We start from the raw sequence: 16715 nt of genomic DNA on the forward strand, positions 1-16715 counted from the left end.
CCGTTAGCCAACATTTGGCTACATTTTTAGAAGTCGATGTAAGATTGATCGATTAAATCGGTCGATTTGAACAATTTCATCGTACGATCGAACGATTTTACTTCGACCGAATATGGCCAAATTCGATTAAAGAAACTTCGAATATCGAGGTAATGCAATTCGATGGTCAAATGTCAACGTTTTTTACACTTCGAAATTCGATCCGTGATAAATCTGCCCCTAAGAATAACTGTTAGAAAAGCTTCACTCATAGTAAAACTGATGTGGCATAATCAAGCATACACATAACTATATCTAGACATGTTATACAGTTAGTTTTGTAAACTTCCATTACACAAGCAAACTTTTTTTTCCAAAATCTGGATAACAATTTCGAAGTCCTGCCAGCAATACTGACACAACGTACCTTTAAGATCCAGCCTTTCACATACTAATCTAAAAAGGAAACAGGAAAAGGGAATCTAAACTCCCAGTGCTTAGACAGCAGCGAGACAGTTGTACACCAGCCTCTACGAGAAAGCAGGAAAAAAAAGCAAGGGAAAAGAAAGAATATGTAAAGTGCCTTCCACCTTCATGAACTGCTGTGGAAATTGGATGGAGATATTCTGGAAATCATGGATTTTTTAGCATTTATTGTTCTTTATGCTTGTAAACTTCTAGTTTCAGGTAATCTTTTTTTTTTTATTTCTGCATTCTTTTTAGAAAAGTGTTTTGGGGAATGGGGTGTAAAGATGTTTAGATTTGGGGGGGGGGGTGTTTTTGAAATGTTTTACTAGAATGACAAACTGAAACTTTGTCATTTTCTGATTCCCGAAACTACAGTAGTTTGTGTTCTACCTTGCGATTTGTGAAAGATCCTTCCCTTTTTTTCTAGCTGTACCCAAGGCAGCTATCATGGTTACAACTTGTAGTATAAACTAGTATGTTGAAGGGTATCCTGGGTTCCGTGATGTTGTGTTTTCATTTCCAGAATTCCAGCTGAGTTCCCATGTAGTCTCAAAAAATGAAAGAAAAAAGTAGAGAGAACACTGCTATGGCGTAGTATTTAAAACCACAATATGTTTTATAAAATGGCCACTCACAATGTTAGAGCCTAGAACGCCTCTCATTCATATAAAGGCATGTAATACCATTGTATCCTGCTTCTGTATATTAGTTTGTGATTACGGGAATGAAAACTGTCCCAATGTTACTGTTGTGTTAAAGACCTTCAATTGTGTGCCTTATTGCTTTTCCTATAAAACGGAGATGTGATGTACTGTTCACACAATAGTTGGTTCTGGCAGTGTATCTGCAATAACTGGCATCACATTATGATTATAGGGTTTTTTTTTTACCAGAAAAACAATTATCAACTATGAGCTATCTTATCTGCTTGGTCTTTCAAAATGAATTTATGGTGGCACTGGCTTTAACTTTAAGATCAAGCTAATAATAATAAATATTATTTAATATTGTATTGTATATTGGTGTGGAGATGCTCATTTATCAGCACTGGGCAAATTTGCCCATGGGCAGTTACCTATAGCAACCAATCAGTGATTAGCTTTTTGAAGCCAGCTGCAAATAGAACAATGAATGCAACAATTTGGTTGCCATGGGTTACTGCCCATGGGCAAATTTGCCCAGTGTTGATAAATCAACCCCACAGATTGGAGTGTGACACGCCATCCATCAAGTGTGTGAGCATATTAGTGAAAATATGATGATTGTTATTAAAGTGGTATGGAAATATAAGCTTTTTTTTTTTACCATGAATACCTCATTGCCTCAGTTACACTTTGCAATTACAGTGATCATTTAGATAAAAAGTTTGATGGCATACAATGATTATAAATTGTGTTTTATATACTGTATAAGCTTCGGAATGTACCTGTATGGTTTGAAATTGATTAAGTAACTTAAAATGGTAATTGTGGGTCAGGTTAGATATTGCAAGTAACAAACTGCAGACCTTCTGTAATTTGGATCTCTATAATTTAAGTCCTTTATACCTTAGTTGGGATTAAGTACACACTACCGTTTCATTACTACAGAGAAAAATGAATTACTTAACAATGGAGTCTATAGAAGATGGCCTTCCTATAATTTGGAACTTTCTGGATATTGGGTTTCCAGAGAATTGATCCCATAATCTAATTAATATATATATATATATATATATATATATATATATATATATATATATATATATATATATATATATATATATATATATATATATATATATTGAATAAGTACCCCCTCTTGTAAAATAAGGATATTATAAGTCACAGAGGAGTTTCATGACCATATAAAAACTCGAGGCTGAAAGCCAAGTCCTTTTATACAGGTCGTCGAATGCCAAGGTAACTTCTAATATCCTCCTATTTTCCAACAAGGGTTTTTTTGGCACTTATAAAAAATTTTCAGTAAAAATTAAGGAAGTCTTATGCACTCCATTGCACTTTGCCTGGTCTGAGCTGGCGAAGGCACGTCTAGCGAATGAGGTAACGTTCAGTAAAATCCGCATCTTAGTGAATTTGCAGAGTTACACAATTTGCCTGGCGTTTGAGTGCGAAGCAACGCTAGCGTCGATCTCCTTCGCTAGCGTTAGGAAAATCTGCAAAGTTCCGAAATGACGTTGCACGGGCAAATTTTCGCTAGCGTTAGTCACTTTGCCCTTTAGGGAATCTGCCCCCTAGAATCCTCTGTTAGACTCACACTTCACTCTCAGTCTCTTAAGAGGGGGTTTCTCTTCCTCTCTCCAGTCCTTTGGAGCTCTCTCCAACACTTCAGCTCAGTGGGGAACCACAATCACACCTTCTTCCTACACATGGAGGTTTCCACTGGCCACTCACCGTGACCCTGCTAACTGAAAGGTTAACTTAAGCATTTACTGTAAAAATAATAATTATTGTTATTTTCCCTAAATTTAAGATTAAGCTAATTTTTTTTTCAAATTGTTCAATTTGATTAAAATAAACAGGTTTTAGATCAATCACAATCAATGGTAAGAAAAAAAAAAAAAAAAAGCTGAGTGTCTACATAACCATATACAGTGCCTATATTTCCCCTTATCAGTTTTGGTTTTGCTCTCTTTGGGACCTGATTCCTATAACTGTTATGTATAGGAAATAAAAGTTGCATTTTTTGTACATGCATAATATCATGTAAGAATTTGTGTATGCAAAAAAAAATTGTTTTTTTTTTGTTTGTTTTTTTGGAACTTTGACCCTTAGTCATTTAACATTTGTATAGGCTATGTCTTCAACATATGATCCCTGGGTACCAGGAATAAGAACTTGTCAGTGTTATTAAATGGATGTTTTGAGTACAGTATGCACTAAACTATCATCATATCAAGTATCATGATTTGATGTCTGTTAGGAAGATGAACACAAATGTGGGACATTTTCTAGGTTTTTCGGCAGTGTTTTTCTATGTTTTTTCAAACAATAAAATATATAAACATGTTTGTAATCCCCAACATAAACCAGCCAATGTAGAATATGAATACCTAATACATATTAGTCTTTGCAGGAGATTTTTCTAAACTTTTTAAATTACAGATGTGACCAGTTCACTGAGATCAGAGAAGGAGATGAGGCACAGAGATACTGAAGGCCACAGGGGAAGTGTTTGGAGATGTAAGGAGGAGAAGTAGATGGAAGCAAGATTCTGGGAGGAAGGGAAGAGGCTACAAAGAAGGCATGGAGCAGGTGTAGAGGGAGAGCTTAAGAACATTATTCTGTGACTAGGAGGAAGAATGCACTGTGACGCAAAAAGGGAGAAAGGGCATGGAATCTTGGTAGGGAAGAGATAAGGCACATTTTCAGGAAGGTACTAGCACTGCCCAGCTCATGCCATAACAATAAGAGCGCATCCTATATTTTATATATATATTGACTCGTAAACAAAATCCTGTTAGCATGTGACATGATGTGGGTGATTCCAATGCCTAGCTTTAGTAATAAGGATAGGTAGCGTAATAAAGCTTAGTAATAAGGCTAATAGTAAAAGAACCTGGAAAATAAGGGAAAAGTTCTTCAATTCAAGGAATATCAGAAATATATTTCATAGTGTCAAAGTTCCGCCAAGGGAGTGAGAACAAAAGCCAGAACGTAGCTCCCTGAAACCGCTACAGCGGAGTGAATCACCAGCAAAATTGTAGAAAATAAACATAAACATGAGGAACACAATGGCTCAAAGGTACAGAATGTACCAAAGCATACAGCTGTGGGGCATATAAGCCAATGGATCCCCCAAACCACTAGCAATGGAGGCAGTGCGGACCGCTCTTGCCCGGTGCAGAATAACACCCATAACTCCATCAAGGACGTCGGTCAAGCCATTGGGATGCCTCATTAGGAGTGCTGAAAAAGAGGGATTTGCCATCCAGGGAAACACGTAACTTTGCAGGATACATCATGGCATATTGTATGCCAGCATCTCTAAAGCCCCGCTTTACGCCCATAAACTGTTGGCGTTGTTTCCGAAGGTCATTCGAAAAATCCGGGTAGAGGGAGATAACTGCATTTTCGTAGCGTAGCTCGCCCTTTTTCCGTGCTGCAGCTAAGGCCGCATCCCTGTCTCTGAAATTCAGGAGACGGGCTATCAAAGGCCTGGGTGGTGCTCCCGGTGGTGGCGGCCTAGCAGGAATGCGATGCGGCCGCTCAATTACAAAAGCTGAGGAGAATGTAGCGTCCCCAAATTCCGCCTTCAACCAGGTTTCCAGAAAAATCGTCGGATTTAGCCTCAACCGATTCAAGTCTCCGGTGCAACAAATCAAGGCGTTCAGGCAGAGGATTACAGGAGTCCTCGAGATCACTTACCCTCCGCTCCACCTCGGTGGTCCGTTCCCGAACCCGCTGAAGATCCTGTCGCAGAATCGCGAAATCAACTCGGAGTTCATCCACTTTAGCCATCGTCGCAGCGTGGCAGGTTTGAATAGTGGAGCGAAGGGTCGCGACAACCTCCGCAAGGGTAAGATCCTCCTCGCCAGTAAGACCTGGAGGTTGTTCGTGATCTTGAAGTTGAAGAGTGGAGGCACTCGTCGTAGGAGACTCAGCGTTGGTCTCTTACGCCTCAGGGTGTGGGGTCGAGGCGGGTGGTGGGTGCACAGCCCGCGAGCGCTGCTCCTTAGGCGAATCAGGGTGCGGCTCGTCCGCCATTTTGGAAGGCCGCACGGAATCTCGCAGATGTCCTCGAATATCAGGGGATTGTGCCACTGGATGCTTTTTTTTCCCCATAAGCGTACTGGAAACAAGATAGAGTATTTGGTGAGCCACAGATAAGCTGGTAAAGTCAGGATATATGCCGGAGAAAGCAGTAAATCAGCGGAGCTCAGACGGCGTGCGACTGCTCACATCAGTAGTTGGCCACGCCCCCCATATATTTCATAGTGACACGTATTTAGAACTACACTACAAGAAGCTAAGGGGACCATTTACAAAGAATTGAATTGCATTTTTTCCACAAGTTCATGATTTTCTTTATATTTCTAAAAGGATCTAAAATTTTTACATTTATTAAGTGAAAAAAGTTGTCAAGGTGCTACAGAAGTCAGAGGGAGCTTTGCTGATCCTATTGGCACTGCACTACTCATCTGAGCAGCTTCTGTAGTTGAACTGAAGAAGCTGCTTGGATGAGTAGTGAAACGTCTTCCATAGTAGTGAAACTTCTTCCACATCTTACCACAAGTCCATGCCTGACAAACAATTTCACTCTTCACTAGTGATGGGCGAATAAATTCTCTAGACACGAGTTTGTGGCAAATTTCCACGTTTCGCCGCAATTAATTTGTGAAACTGTGGCGACAATTCGATGGCGAAAAAATCCGCTGCATCAAAAAATTTGCCACGCGTCAAAATTATTCAGACACCATTACCTTTAATGCATTTAGCCCAAATAGTCCTGCATATAAAAATTGTCGCTTGCGTCAAAATTATTTTGGCGCCCATTGACATCAATGCGTTTTGCAAACTCTTCCCTGTTTTGCGAATTTTGCAGTAAATTCACAATTTTTTTGGCGAAGCAAACGGCACAGATTTGCCCATCACTACTCATCACTAATTTATTATTTGCCAATCAATATTTTACTTTTATAGCTACAGTATAGACCAAAGCAAAACTAGCTACTAGTGTTTTTATTGTCCCTACTGTTGCAATAAAAACACTAGCTGTTAGCTCTGCTTCGGTCTAGCCTTTACTTTATTTTTGCTTCAAATTAGATTGAAAATGTTTTTATTGTTTACCAAGTTAAACAAGCAGGTATTTTAACAAAAGATCAAAGCAGAACAATGAGGCACACCAATACAACTTGTAGCAAAAATGCCTAATCGGAAAATGAAGAGTAAATATGATTGGTGAAGCCATCTAAGTTGTTAAACTGCTTAAAATAAGTAAATTAAAATCTAATCATATAACCAAGCAAATAAACAACCAAACAGCGCTCAGCGAATGTTACTAAATTTTAAAATTGTACCAGCATAAAGTAAGGGCTGTAAACTAAGAAAATATATAAACATATCCACTGAACCAGCAAAGATTAGCTTATAAATGTAACAAGCCGAACATGCGTGTTGTGAAGCTAGAGTCAATTTGATCCCAGAAAAATGACCAATTTTCAGTATTTGCTTCAAATTATTTGTACCTGCAGTGGGTTTGCATAAGATAAGACTTAAAAAATGTTTTTTTCCTTCCAATGCTGTGATATACTGTGTATAAGGACAATCAGATAATTATCCTATCAGTAACATTATAACTTTTTTAAAACTTTATACACTCACTAATGTGACATGTAGATAAGGGCTGTCCATAACTTTGCAACTTATTTATCTTTATTGATATAAATTGAATAACCATTCCCTAATTTGTTTCTCTTTGTTCTTACTTATATAGTATTCTTTGGTATTTTTCTAATTAACAGCAAAAACAGCACCCCACCACCTTTGTTAAAGACAAACCAGTTTCCTTATATAAATATAACTTATGGGAATGAATTATAAATATCCAGCATTTTTACAGTGGCAAAATAAGATCTTAATGAATCAATCTTAAATATAATCTTGGGAGGAAGCAGCAGCTGTAGGAGATAAAAATGTTGCCAGGAAATAGGATTTGTTATTGTAAAGGTGATGAGAGCATGGGGGATAAGACAGAGAGAAGACAAAACTAAGTGAAATAAGCGAATGTCAGCAGGATAGACAGAGTAGCAGCAGCGAAAGGGGAAGGGGAGGCAAGTGTGCCAAAGAGTTTAAGCAACTGATTGAGCAGATAGGAGACTCAGAGACTCAAAGGAAAAGAAATGGCTGGACAGGAATAATCGGTTACAGGAAAAGCTGGATAATGAGAAAACATGTACAGGTATTGGACTATCTGATAGGCTGACTAAGAGCGGCACATAAAATAGTTGCAAAATATAAGCAACCTTATCTTGTGAAAACGAGCTGCAGCCAAGACTTGACCTTATATTACAGACTGGTCATCACAATTTTTGCCTCCTGGCTCCTTTAATAGGTATAGTAATTGGCCTATTTAATCCCCCTTTACCTTAACACGTTCAGCTATTAAATTTATCATAATATGTTTTTCTTTTACAGAAAGTGAAGAAAAAAAATATATATATGAAGGTGGTCCGCACTCCAAATATCCATATTTCTCAAAGTGCTTTATTCCATAAGTTGGTGTAACTTGGAATAGGGCACTTTAAGAAATATGGATATTTGGAGTGCAGACCACCATCATTGTATGTATTAAATCTTTTTGGTTATAGGCACCCAGCTATAAGGGTGGGCAGCTTTCACACTATTATATTGTAAGATATGTGTGTCAAAACTGCCCAATATCATGTGTAGGGAAATGTGTATTGCTGCAGCTAGTTAAGGTGTTTAAGTAGTGAACCATTTTAGTAAAAGCTGGATTATGGGTCCCTGGAGTGGATGGAAGAGAGCAGGGGGGGCTTCCATCCCTTGCTCCATGTAAGGGTTTTGCAGCTGCCAAGGTAAAGGCAGTTAGAGGTAATTAACTACAGATATGTGGTAGTTAAAAGAAAGTGTGGAGCAACACCCCAGTGCTGCTGCTTTCCACTAGAGACCTCTTGGAGTGGAAGAGGGTGAGGGGCTACATGTGCTTATGAGCACCAGGGAACAAGAGTGATTCCCCTGAGTTGGCGAGAGGACAAGAGAAACTGCTCCCAGGAGACAAGAGTGTCTCAAGTGTGCCCAGAGAGGATTCTGGGATTTGTCATCTGCTGAAAGCCAGTGAGTGCTTAACTCTAACATGAGTAAAGAGAACACCAGTGAGGGTGTGAAGCAGGACTTTTTTGTGATTTCCCCATGTGAAGCCAGTGGGCTGAAGAATTGTGTTTATTTGAAAATAAAAACCAGCAAAGCGGCAATTAAAACTCAATATCTGTGCCGGGGCCCTGGGTTTCGATACCGGAAGCTCACAAAATATATATTATTTCAACTTTTCGGCGACAATACTCGGGACCTTCCTGAAGACGGCCCGAGTAATTGCGCTGAAACTTCGAAATAAAGAGTAATTATTTGCTTTACATTACTAAGTCCTTGGAGTGCGGTTTGTTGGTTTTTGTTTATACTATTATTTTTAGACCAGCAACCAGGCATTTACTTTGGTCGTCAGTGCACCAGATTGGACTACGAATATATATATATATATATATCTATATATATATATATATATATATAGATAGATAGATAGATAGATAGAGATATATATATATAATTTTATTAATACATTTTGTTTATAGTTTTAAGACCTGAGAGTGCTGATCTTTTTGGAAGTGTATGGCGAATATTTGGTGATCGTGCACCCAGGCATATGAACAATCGTTATCAAGAGTGCTGGCTTCATGTGGATTTATATATATCCTGAAGACGGCTTGTGTTTAGAGCCGAAAACGTTGAAATAAACATTTATCATCTTTTTCACTTTGAACAAGTCCTGATATAATAAATGCTATTGCATATGTACCCAAAACAGGGGTTATTTTGTTACAAAGTTATGACCATAAAATTGATAAGCCACCATACCACGTCAAGGTAAACCCCGAATGGCGGTCCCTAACTGGTTTTATTTTTTATGTGCATTCTAGCATTACCTGTAATCAATGTCCGTTGAATGCTGTTTTTTCACTGAGGGCTAAATCCTCCCAAGCCAGCAATCAGGCTTTTAAAGGAGAGATATTCCCAAAACAAACGCCCAATTTTAAAAGCATAGGATCACCACTAGTTTAAAGGGGGGGTATGGGGTGCTACAACCACTGAAGCTATGCCACAGCTTCCGGCTAAATATACAATATCAAAACACTAGTTTAAACCCCCCTTTATATATATATATATATATATATATTCCCTTTGATTCATTTGTTTATATGTGTCCTAAATCAGCATTTGTTTGCTCTGATCTTCCAACCAACAAAATGTAAATAACTATATCTGACATTTCATTACGTGCATACTTTACAATATAGATTTAATAACCCAGCATATTGGAAATAGGTCAGTCAATGCAAGTTATGCTAATGAGGTCACTGGAGCCTACTCATTGCACATTCACATTAATTATAAAGCTCTTTTACCAATTGTAGTAATTGGATCTTTGAATGGAGGGGGCTTCATTAGTTGAGAAAGATTTGGTGATTAGTATGGATAACATATTTTTCAACTCTAGTGTCAGTATCTACTAAAACATATACAGTACTTCTGAATTTAAAAAAAAAAAAAAAGCATTGGCTCGAGGGACAAAAACATAATTCGGACCCTTTTATGGATCCCTAGTACCACCTCTCAAGTGCAGTGCAGTTTTGGGACTCAGGCCCTAGTCCTTAGGAAGGAGCTGGGAAGTGTGTTGGTAAAATGATATCTGCTAGAAATGACTTTCAAAGTTAGGTTTGTTTTTGATGAAGTTATTGAACACCCTGATGGAAGATGTTGTGATGGCGTGTTTAAAAAGAGCTTGCATATATAAAAAAAAGTGGGGCTCCTATATTGCAGCAATGGGTGGAAAAGAGAGAAGAAAGCTATGGTTCTTGATGCCCCGCCAACTATTTTGGGGTTCTTGGAAAACCTTTCCCTAAATGTAATAAAAAGCACTACGTTTACCCAGGAGCAGTAACCCATAGCAGCCAATAAGATGTTTGCTTTTCAACAGGTGACCATTAAATGCTTCCTGCCAAATTAGTTGCTATGGGTTAATAGTGTTTTTTTATTACATAACCCATTTTGTGTCTTAGCTGATTTGTACATTTCTTCAATGAATGCTATAGCATGATGGCCACATTTAAAGAATAGCAAAAAGCTGTTGTGTTTATTGGCATGGGTAATTTGTGTGACTTATGTCACATGTTGTGCTATTATTCTGTGACAAAGTAATGGCAACATAATATACAGATTTATATATATAAAAAAACAATCCAGTGACATATTCCATATTGCACATTCCTCAAGAAGTTTTATGGCTGGCATTCCCTCATTAACTTTACAACGCAGATGGCTATTGTTCACATTTTGGGCATTTACTATCTCTTACAGCTACACAGAGTTGCATGTTAACTTTGAGTGTAATTTCATTAGCAACACTTGTTTTCCTTCTTTTGTTGCTCAGTGATTTCATATTTCCTAAGGGATTGAAAAAAGACAATGCTAAGCTGTTGGTGAGGTCAGAATAGCGATCTTGACATTTGGTACATGGAGGGGAGATAAAAAGGGCAGGCAAAGGACACCATTAAACCTTGCACAGAGCTGGCAGTCTGGGTGTTCACTGCAAATGCCAGAAACACCCCACCTTTGTTATGACTGCTGTATTTACAAAGCATTTTGATCTTGCAATAAATGTGGTGCAGTCTCTGTAAACTCTGTCTGCCGCCTGGTAATAGATCTTTATAATACACAATAGCCATGAATATTCTGTAAACTATATTCTTATAAATGACGATCAGTGATGTCAGTTGGAATCCGTGCTTAGTGATGTAATTTGTGTCACAGGACTTGGTAAACTTGTGTATTATACAAAATAATGGACTCCAGTTAGAAAATTTCATATGATATTTGTCAGCTTGGAAGTCCATGACCTTTGGCCGTATACTCCTCTCTGACTTATATATTAATAGAAAATAACTCCTGAGGACAATAATTACTACATGGTGTACATCATTCCTTATATAATAATGATACAGGCATCTGGAAGTTATTCCCTTCTGTTCCCCGATTTACCCAAAAATTGGGAAAAGAGAAGGAAAAGATGCATACAAATTCTTTGAAAGAGGCTTGTTTCCACAAAGGTAGAAGTGTTACATTTATAGAAAGTAATAGTGTGTAGGCAGGGCCGCCATCAGGGGGGGACAGGGGGGAGAGTTGTAGGGGGCCCCGAGGGTAAGGGGGGCCCTGCCACGCCACACTTACTTGATTAGCCGGGTCCCCCAACTTTCTGAGAGCTGCTGACTTCTGAAAGGCATAGACGTGGTCCTGGCCACCAATTTAGTCCACCAATTTTTTTTTCTCATGTGGGGTCCTAGCCACCAATATTTTTTAATGGGGGGGGCCTGGCTACAAATGTTTTTTTTATGGGGGGCCCTGACCACTAATATCTTTATTTTTTATTAACATGTGGGAACCCGAGCCACCAATTTTTTTTTTTGTTTTTTTTTACTGTGTGGTGGGGCTTGCAGTGGGGCAGCCCAGGGGGTCCAGGAAATTTTGTCATATGGGGCCCTGTGATTTCTGATGGCGGTACTGGGTGTAGGAATATCAGTGGGAAGATCACGGAAAGTCAACATGAGGGTTAAAAGAAGAAACTACCTTTGAGAAGAAAAGCAGAATAAACAAGACTAACATGGGCATTGAGTGTTGGAGCAGGCAGTTTCCATGTGCTGTTACATATTCAGAGGAATTTAAACTCTATTGATAATTTCCTTCTAGATTATTTGAACACTATTAACTGAGCAACATATACACATTTATTCTAACTTGCACGTATTGCCATTGACCCTTGTTCAGCCTGCTTTGTTTAAATTTGTACACACAAGCAAGGTGCAGACTACATGGTCACAAGGGAGCCCTGGAAATAATGTAGAGGGGAAGTTACTTCTAGTGTTTCCATTGCAAATGATACACCTGACGTAATCGCAGTTAATTTGTCAAATGTTGTGCTTGCAGTTTGATGTGAATTGGACAGAATTGCACTAAAAAAAATCTACTGGATAGCATTTCCATGGGCTCGCCATCAAAATAAAAAGTGTGTCTGATTCTTAAGGCACAAGTGTGTTTCATGTATTGAAGCAGGTCACTGTGGGGACCCTGATCAACCACCACCAATGTTCCTCTGCATCAGTGGGTGCACGGGAATCCATTCAGAACAGAAGGCATGATGACCAAGTGGCCCCTAACTCAACTATGCAGAAGTGCAAGGAGTGATTATTTATACAAATACCTTTAATTCATGAGATTTATCAAGCAACATCTATGGCAAATTTAGCACAACTGCAAATGAACATGCAGTTGTAAATTACCTCTACTGATATAAGTATTTAGCATTTAATATATTTCAACTGATAAAAATTTAATGAGAATAAAGATTGTCTAATGCGTTATATGTCTGCTGCCATCAGAAATCCGAAAATGTGCTTTAGTGTTATTATACACCAAATATTTCCAAGTCCCTGACTACTACATATCCAGTAATGGCGCACGCTCCTCAAAGTAATGCACACATTTGAAGCAAGAGTTCCCACATCACCAGTGAAAGTGAAGTATTTAGATGTACTACCTTGGAATGTATGTGTGCACAGGAGGAAGGAAATTCCAATGAACAGGAAGCCAAAAGGTTTTCCTTTAGCATTACTGTAATCATTATGTTGTGGGGAAGAACATTTAACAAACCGGTATCAGTCAAAACAACCAAATTTTTACATATAAAACCTTGTTATTATAAGCTTTGAGAAGCTTTTTCTGTTATATGTAATTTAAATATGTTTCTGAGATTCTGTGAACCTATCCCTGTCCCCGAGTCTAGTGTGCAGACATTCATGTTACCTGGGCACAAAAGCCATTGTTAGATAAAAATAAAAGCCTCTCCCAGAATATATTGCATCCTGTACTCTGTGCAAACAGGGTGCTGTTAGTCATTTTATCTCTTAAGTGACAAAAAAGAAAAACTTACACTCGCACACCCTGGCCGTCCGAAATCACACGAGTTCCAGGTGCTAGATGTGTAGAGGAATTGGACAACCTCGAAAGCAGCATAGACACAAGACACACCAGCACAGCATGGATACTTCTAGCAGGATTAGACCTTGCTCGTTTATTTGCGGATGCAACGTTTCGGGGCGTGACCCCTTTCTTGTTTGAGAAAGGGGTCACGCCCCGAAACGTTGCATCCGCAAATAAACGAGCAAGGTCTAATCCTGCTAGAAGTATCCATGCTGTGCTGGTGTGTCTTGTGTCATTTTATCTCTTAAACATACATTCTGTTTACAAAAAAATATTTGGATACAAAATTGTTTTCTGTCAGGGTACATACGGCCATATAACATAATATATAATTATGGCCATATACACTGGTAGAGAATATACGAAAGACAAATCTTGGTGAGGAATGAGAACAAAATGTTACTGCACAAATGGTTGTTATAATATCACAGACTGCATTATGTAAATTTAAACATTCATTCTGTATCCTCAAGTTAACATATTAATCATTTGCAAACTTTTCTTTAAAATTAATTCTCGGCTACAAAATTCATAGAAACATATTATAAGTAAATCACTTTTGTGCCAACAGAATTATTCTGTCAATACAGCATTATATTTGTCCATTTAAGAACCTATTAAAACCATTGAAATAAAGACCAGTATATGGACTCCAATTACAGAGTGATTGCTATTGGTTAATAAGTATGCTTGCTTTTTATTGCTTCAGTAATCTGACATCATTTTTCAACAGGATTGATTTTGTGGAAATTAAAAAATTTGGTTTGTGGAATTTAGGGGAAGATTTCAAAGTATGAGATTATTGTTCATTTCTGTGGGATTTGTAGAGGCATATTTATGGTAAACTATTTATGGTAAATGTTTTCCGAAGTCGCCCGAAGTTTCCTCCTGAGGCAATTACGGGCGACTTTGGGAAACAAATCGATCCGTGTACCTGCCCCCAGGCGATTTACATTTTAGCGGGCGGAAGGCAGATCGGGGAGATTAGTCGCCGTGAAAAAGAGGAGATTTGTCACCTGGCGACTAATCTCCCTGAATCTGCCCACGTGGCCAGACCCTTAAAGTTGGAAATGCAGTTGGAGTTCAGTGTTTAACCACACAGAACAAATCCTGCAAGCAAAACAAAAATAAACTTAAACTGATTTAATCTGAATGCAAATAGTGTGTCCTATTTCAAGACATGGTATATGCCTGATACATTGTAGTTAGGTTAAAAATTGATGTCCACTGAGTTTCTCATTACAGAGTCTCTCTCTAATTGCTGCTGTTCTAACTAACTTCCTGTGAAGAAAAAGTTCTCTAGGGAATTCTTGATGTTGGCACTAAATACAAATGTATATTGTTATCATATCCTTCCCAAAGTGATGTCAAAACAAGTCAAATTTGAATATATTCATATGTAAAGTGTTTCCTTCCATTCCATGCCTCTGTACATGTCTATTTAATCAGTGGAGATAGGTCAAAGCTGTACTGTTTATTCAATGTGATGGATTTATAAAGAGGAAAAATGTATATTATTTCTCCCTGATTATTAGATGAATGACTCGCCCTTATGCCCTTCTGATCTCTCCTACTTTGTGCTGCCTGTGTGATGATGCCACCCAGGCAAGACTGCAATATGAAGCTTATATTGACAAAAAGGGTAACTCCTGAAATAAGAAACTTTCTTCATTTAATCAATAATAAATTCTGTATAATTTCTGAAATAATCAATTAAGTCCTTGGCAACCCCCTTCCAAAAATCTGTCCATAGTCAGATTTTAATTTCCAGTTAGGTCAAATACATTGGTGTGTGCACCTATATATTTGCACCTAGAGAAACAGATTATTGGTTAATAGTAACAACTGTACAAACTTTCTGATTGTATTTAGAAAGATTCTTATTTCCAGGAGATGAAGCTTAACGTTTTTTATGATAATTCCCCTCCCACTTTGGATACCAAATGTATATGGATCTAACACAATTGGGGATGGTAGAGCATGTAAATGAGAGTAGTTAGGGAGGTAATAATAGTACATTGCAACCAAGGTAAACCTTACAGGGAAGGTTGAATTTGCTGATCATCAAGTTAAATGTGTGTGTGTGTGTATATGACCCTTTACTAATCTGTTTATAGGAAATATTTTTTAAAATCTATATAAGCATAATGCAAAATAGTGATGTGCAGGTTGACATTAAACCTACGATTACCCACAGGTTGACCACCAGTTGGGCGGGTTCGGATTGAGATTTCACCAACCATTGTGGGCTAGGGCTTGGTGTGGAACTGGGGAAGTACACTCTTGGAACTAGATGTGCGCACAGAGCAACGTTTTGCGGGTTGGGGGCGGGTATAGATTTTTTTTTTTTTAAATCATTCATTAATAAATACATTAATAATCTATGTCTATATTTTGCATTGAATTGCATTGCAGTGACCATTGCTTCCAGAGTAGAATTATTCAAAATATCCATTGTAGGGAAGTAAAGTACAGGTGGATCCTGTTAGTCATAGTGGCAGATGCATATCCTACATACTTTTCAGTATTTGTCATCTAAAATTCTTAGGTACTGTATTGCTTCTGTGAATCTGGCATGGCAATATTAGCTTTGAACGCTTGTCTCATAAGGATTTTATAGCTACAATGTAAATTTTCCACATAGAAATGTTGCCAAGAAAATGGCTGTCAGGCTACTCGTGCCTGTTGGCCCTCAGCAAGTTCCCTTTCCCTATTTATTAAAGAAATTTTACACTGGCCATACATCAGGACATCTGGCCATACACTGAAATAATCTTTCTCCGATATGCCCACCTTGGGATGGACAATATCAGGCTGATGGCCAAACAATTGGATCACAATGATATTAAATGCAGGCCATCACGGCGAGGACCACATCAATGAGCCAATGAGGTTCTTGCCCCAAACTGGATTTTCAAACATACTTAATAAATACATGGCTGATTGTTGGCCAGATATTGGTTAGTAGGCCTGTTGGAGGGCCCCATGCATGGGCAAATAAGCTGCCAATTTGATCTGAATGTGAATCAGTAGCTTAAATCTGCACTTATATGATCACCTTTACTCTTACATTCACTCACAATATGGTAAATCCTTGTTAAACCCGACCACACCCCCCCCCTTCTGCATACACATTACCTAACTTTTCTTATCATTTTGACCAATAAAATGTATTTAGTTAAAATATCATGCCTTTGATTTTAGCACCATTTTAAAGTATTTTGTTTATCTATAAAATATTATTTTAGTAAAACAGTGATTGATATATACCATAGATATCCAATTGGACTTAACATGAATACTATATACTGTATTATTATATTTTTTAAAAACGGAGAGTTACCATTATCCATAAACTGGAACCTTCTTTGTTTCTTGAAAACTCATTTAGCTAGGTGTCAGTCTTAGCTAGGAGCTTGAATACTTTTATAATGTTTATGGGTGAAAGATTCCCTGTTAGAATTGTCAGCTCTGAGATACTCAGCTGGCATAAAAAAAGCA

General features: G+C 38.1%; 1 protein-coding gene across 1 annotated transcript in view; it reads left to right on the plus strand.

The window, feature by feature from the left end:
- Positions 1-455: 455 nt before the first annotated feature.
- tek.S (TEK receptor tyrosine kinase S homeolog) overlaps positions 456-16715 on the plus strand; it is a 55736-nt gene continuing 39476 nt past the window's right edge. The window contains exon 1 of the mRNA XM_018243789.2: positions 456-666. Within this exon, the coding sequence (XP_018099278.1) occupies positions 615-666 (52 nt within the window). The 5' untranslated portion in view covers positions 456-614. The remainder of the gene's footprint in view (positions 667-16715) is intronic.

This window comes from Xenopus laevis, chromosome 1S (genome assembly GCF_017654675.1).
Source record: "Xenopus laevis strain J_2021 chromosome 1S, Xenopus_laevis_v10.1, whole genome shotgun sequence".
In the NCBI taxonomy this organism is placed as follows: Eukaryota; Metazoa; Chordata; class Amphibia; order Anura; family Pipidae; genus Xenopus; species Xenopus laevis.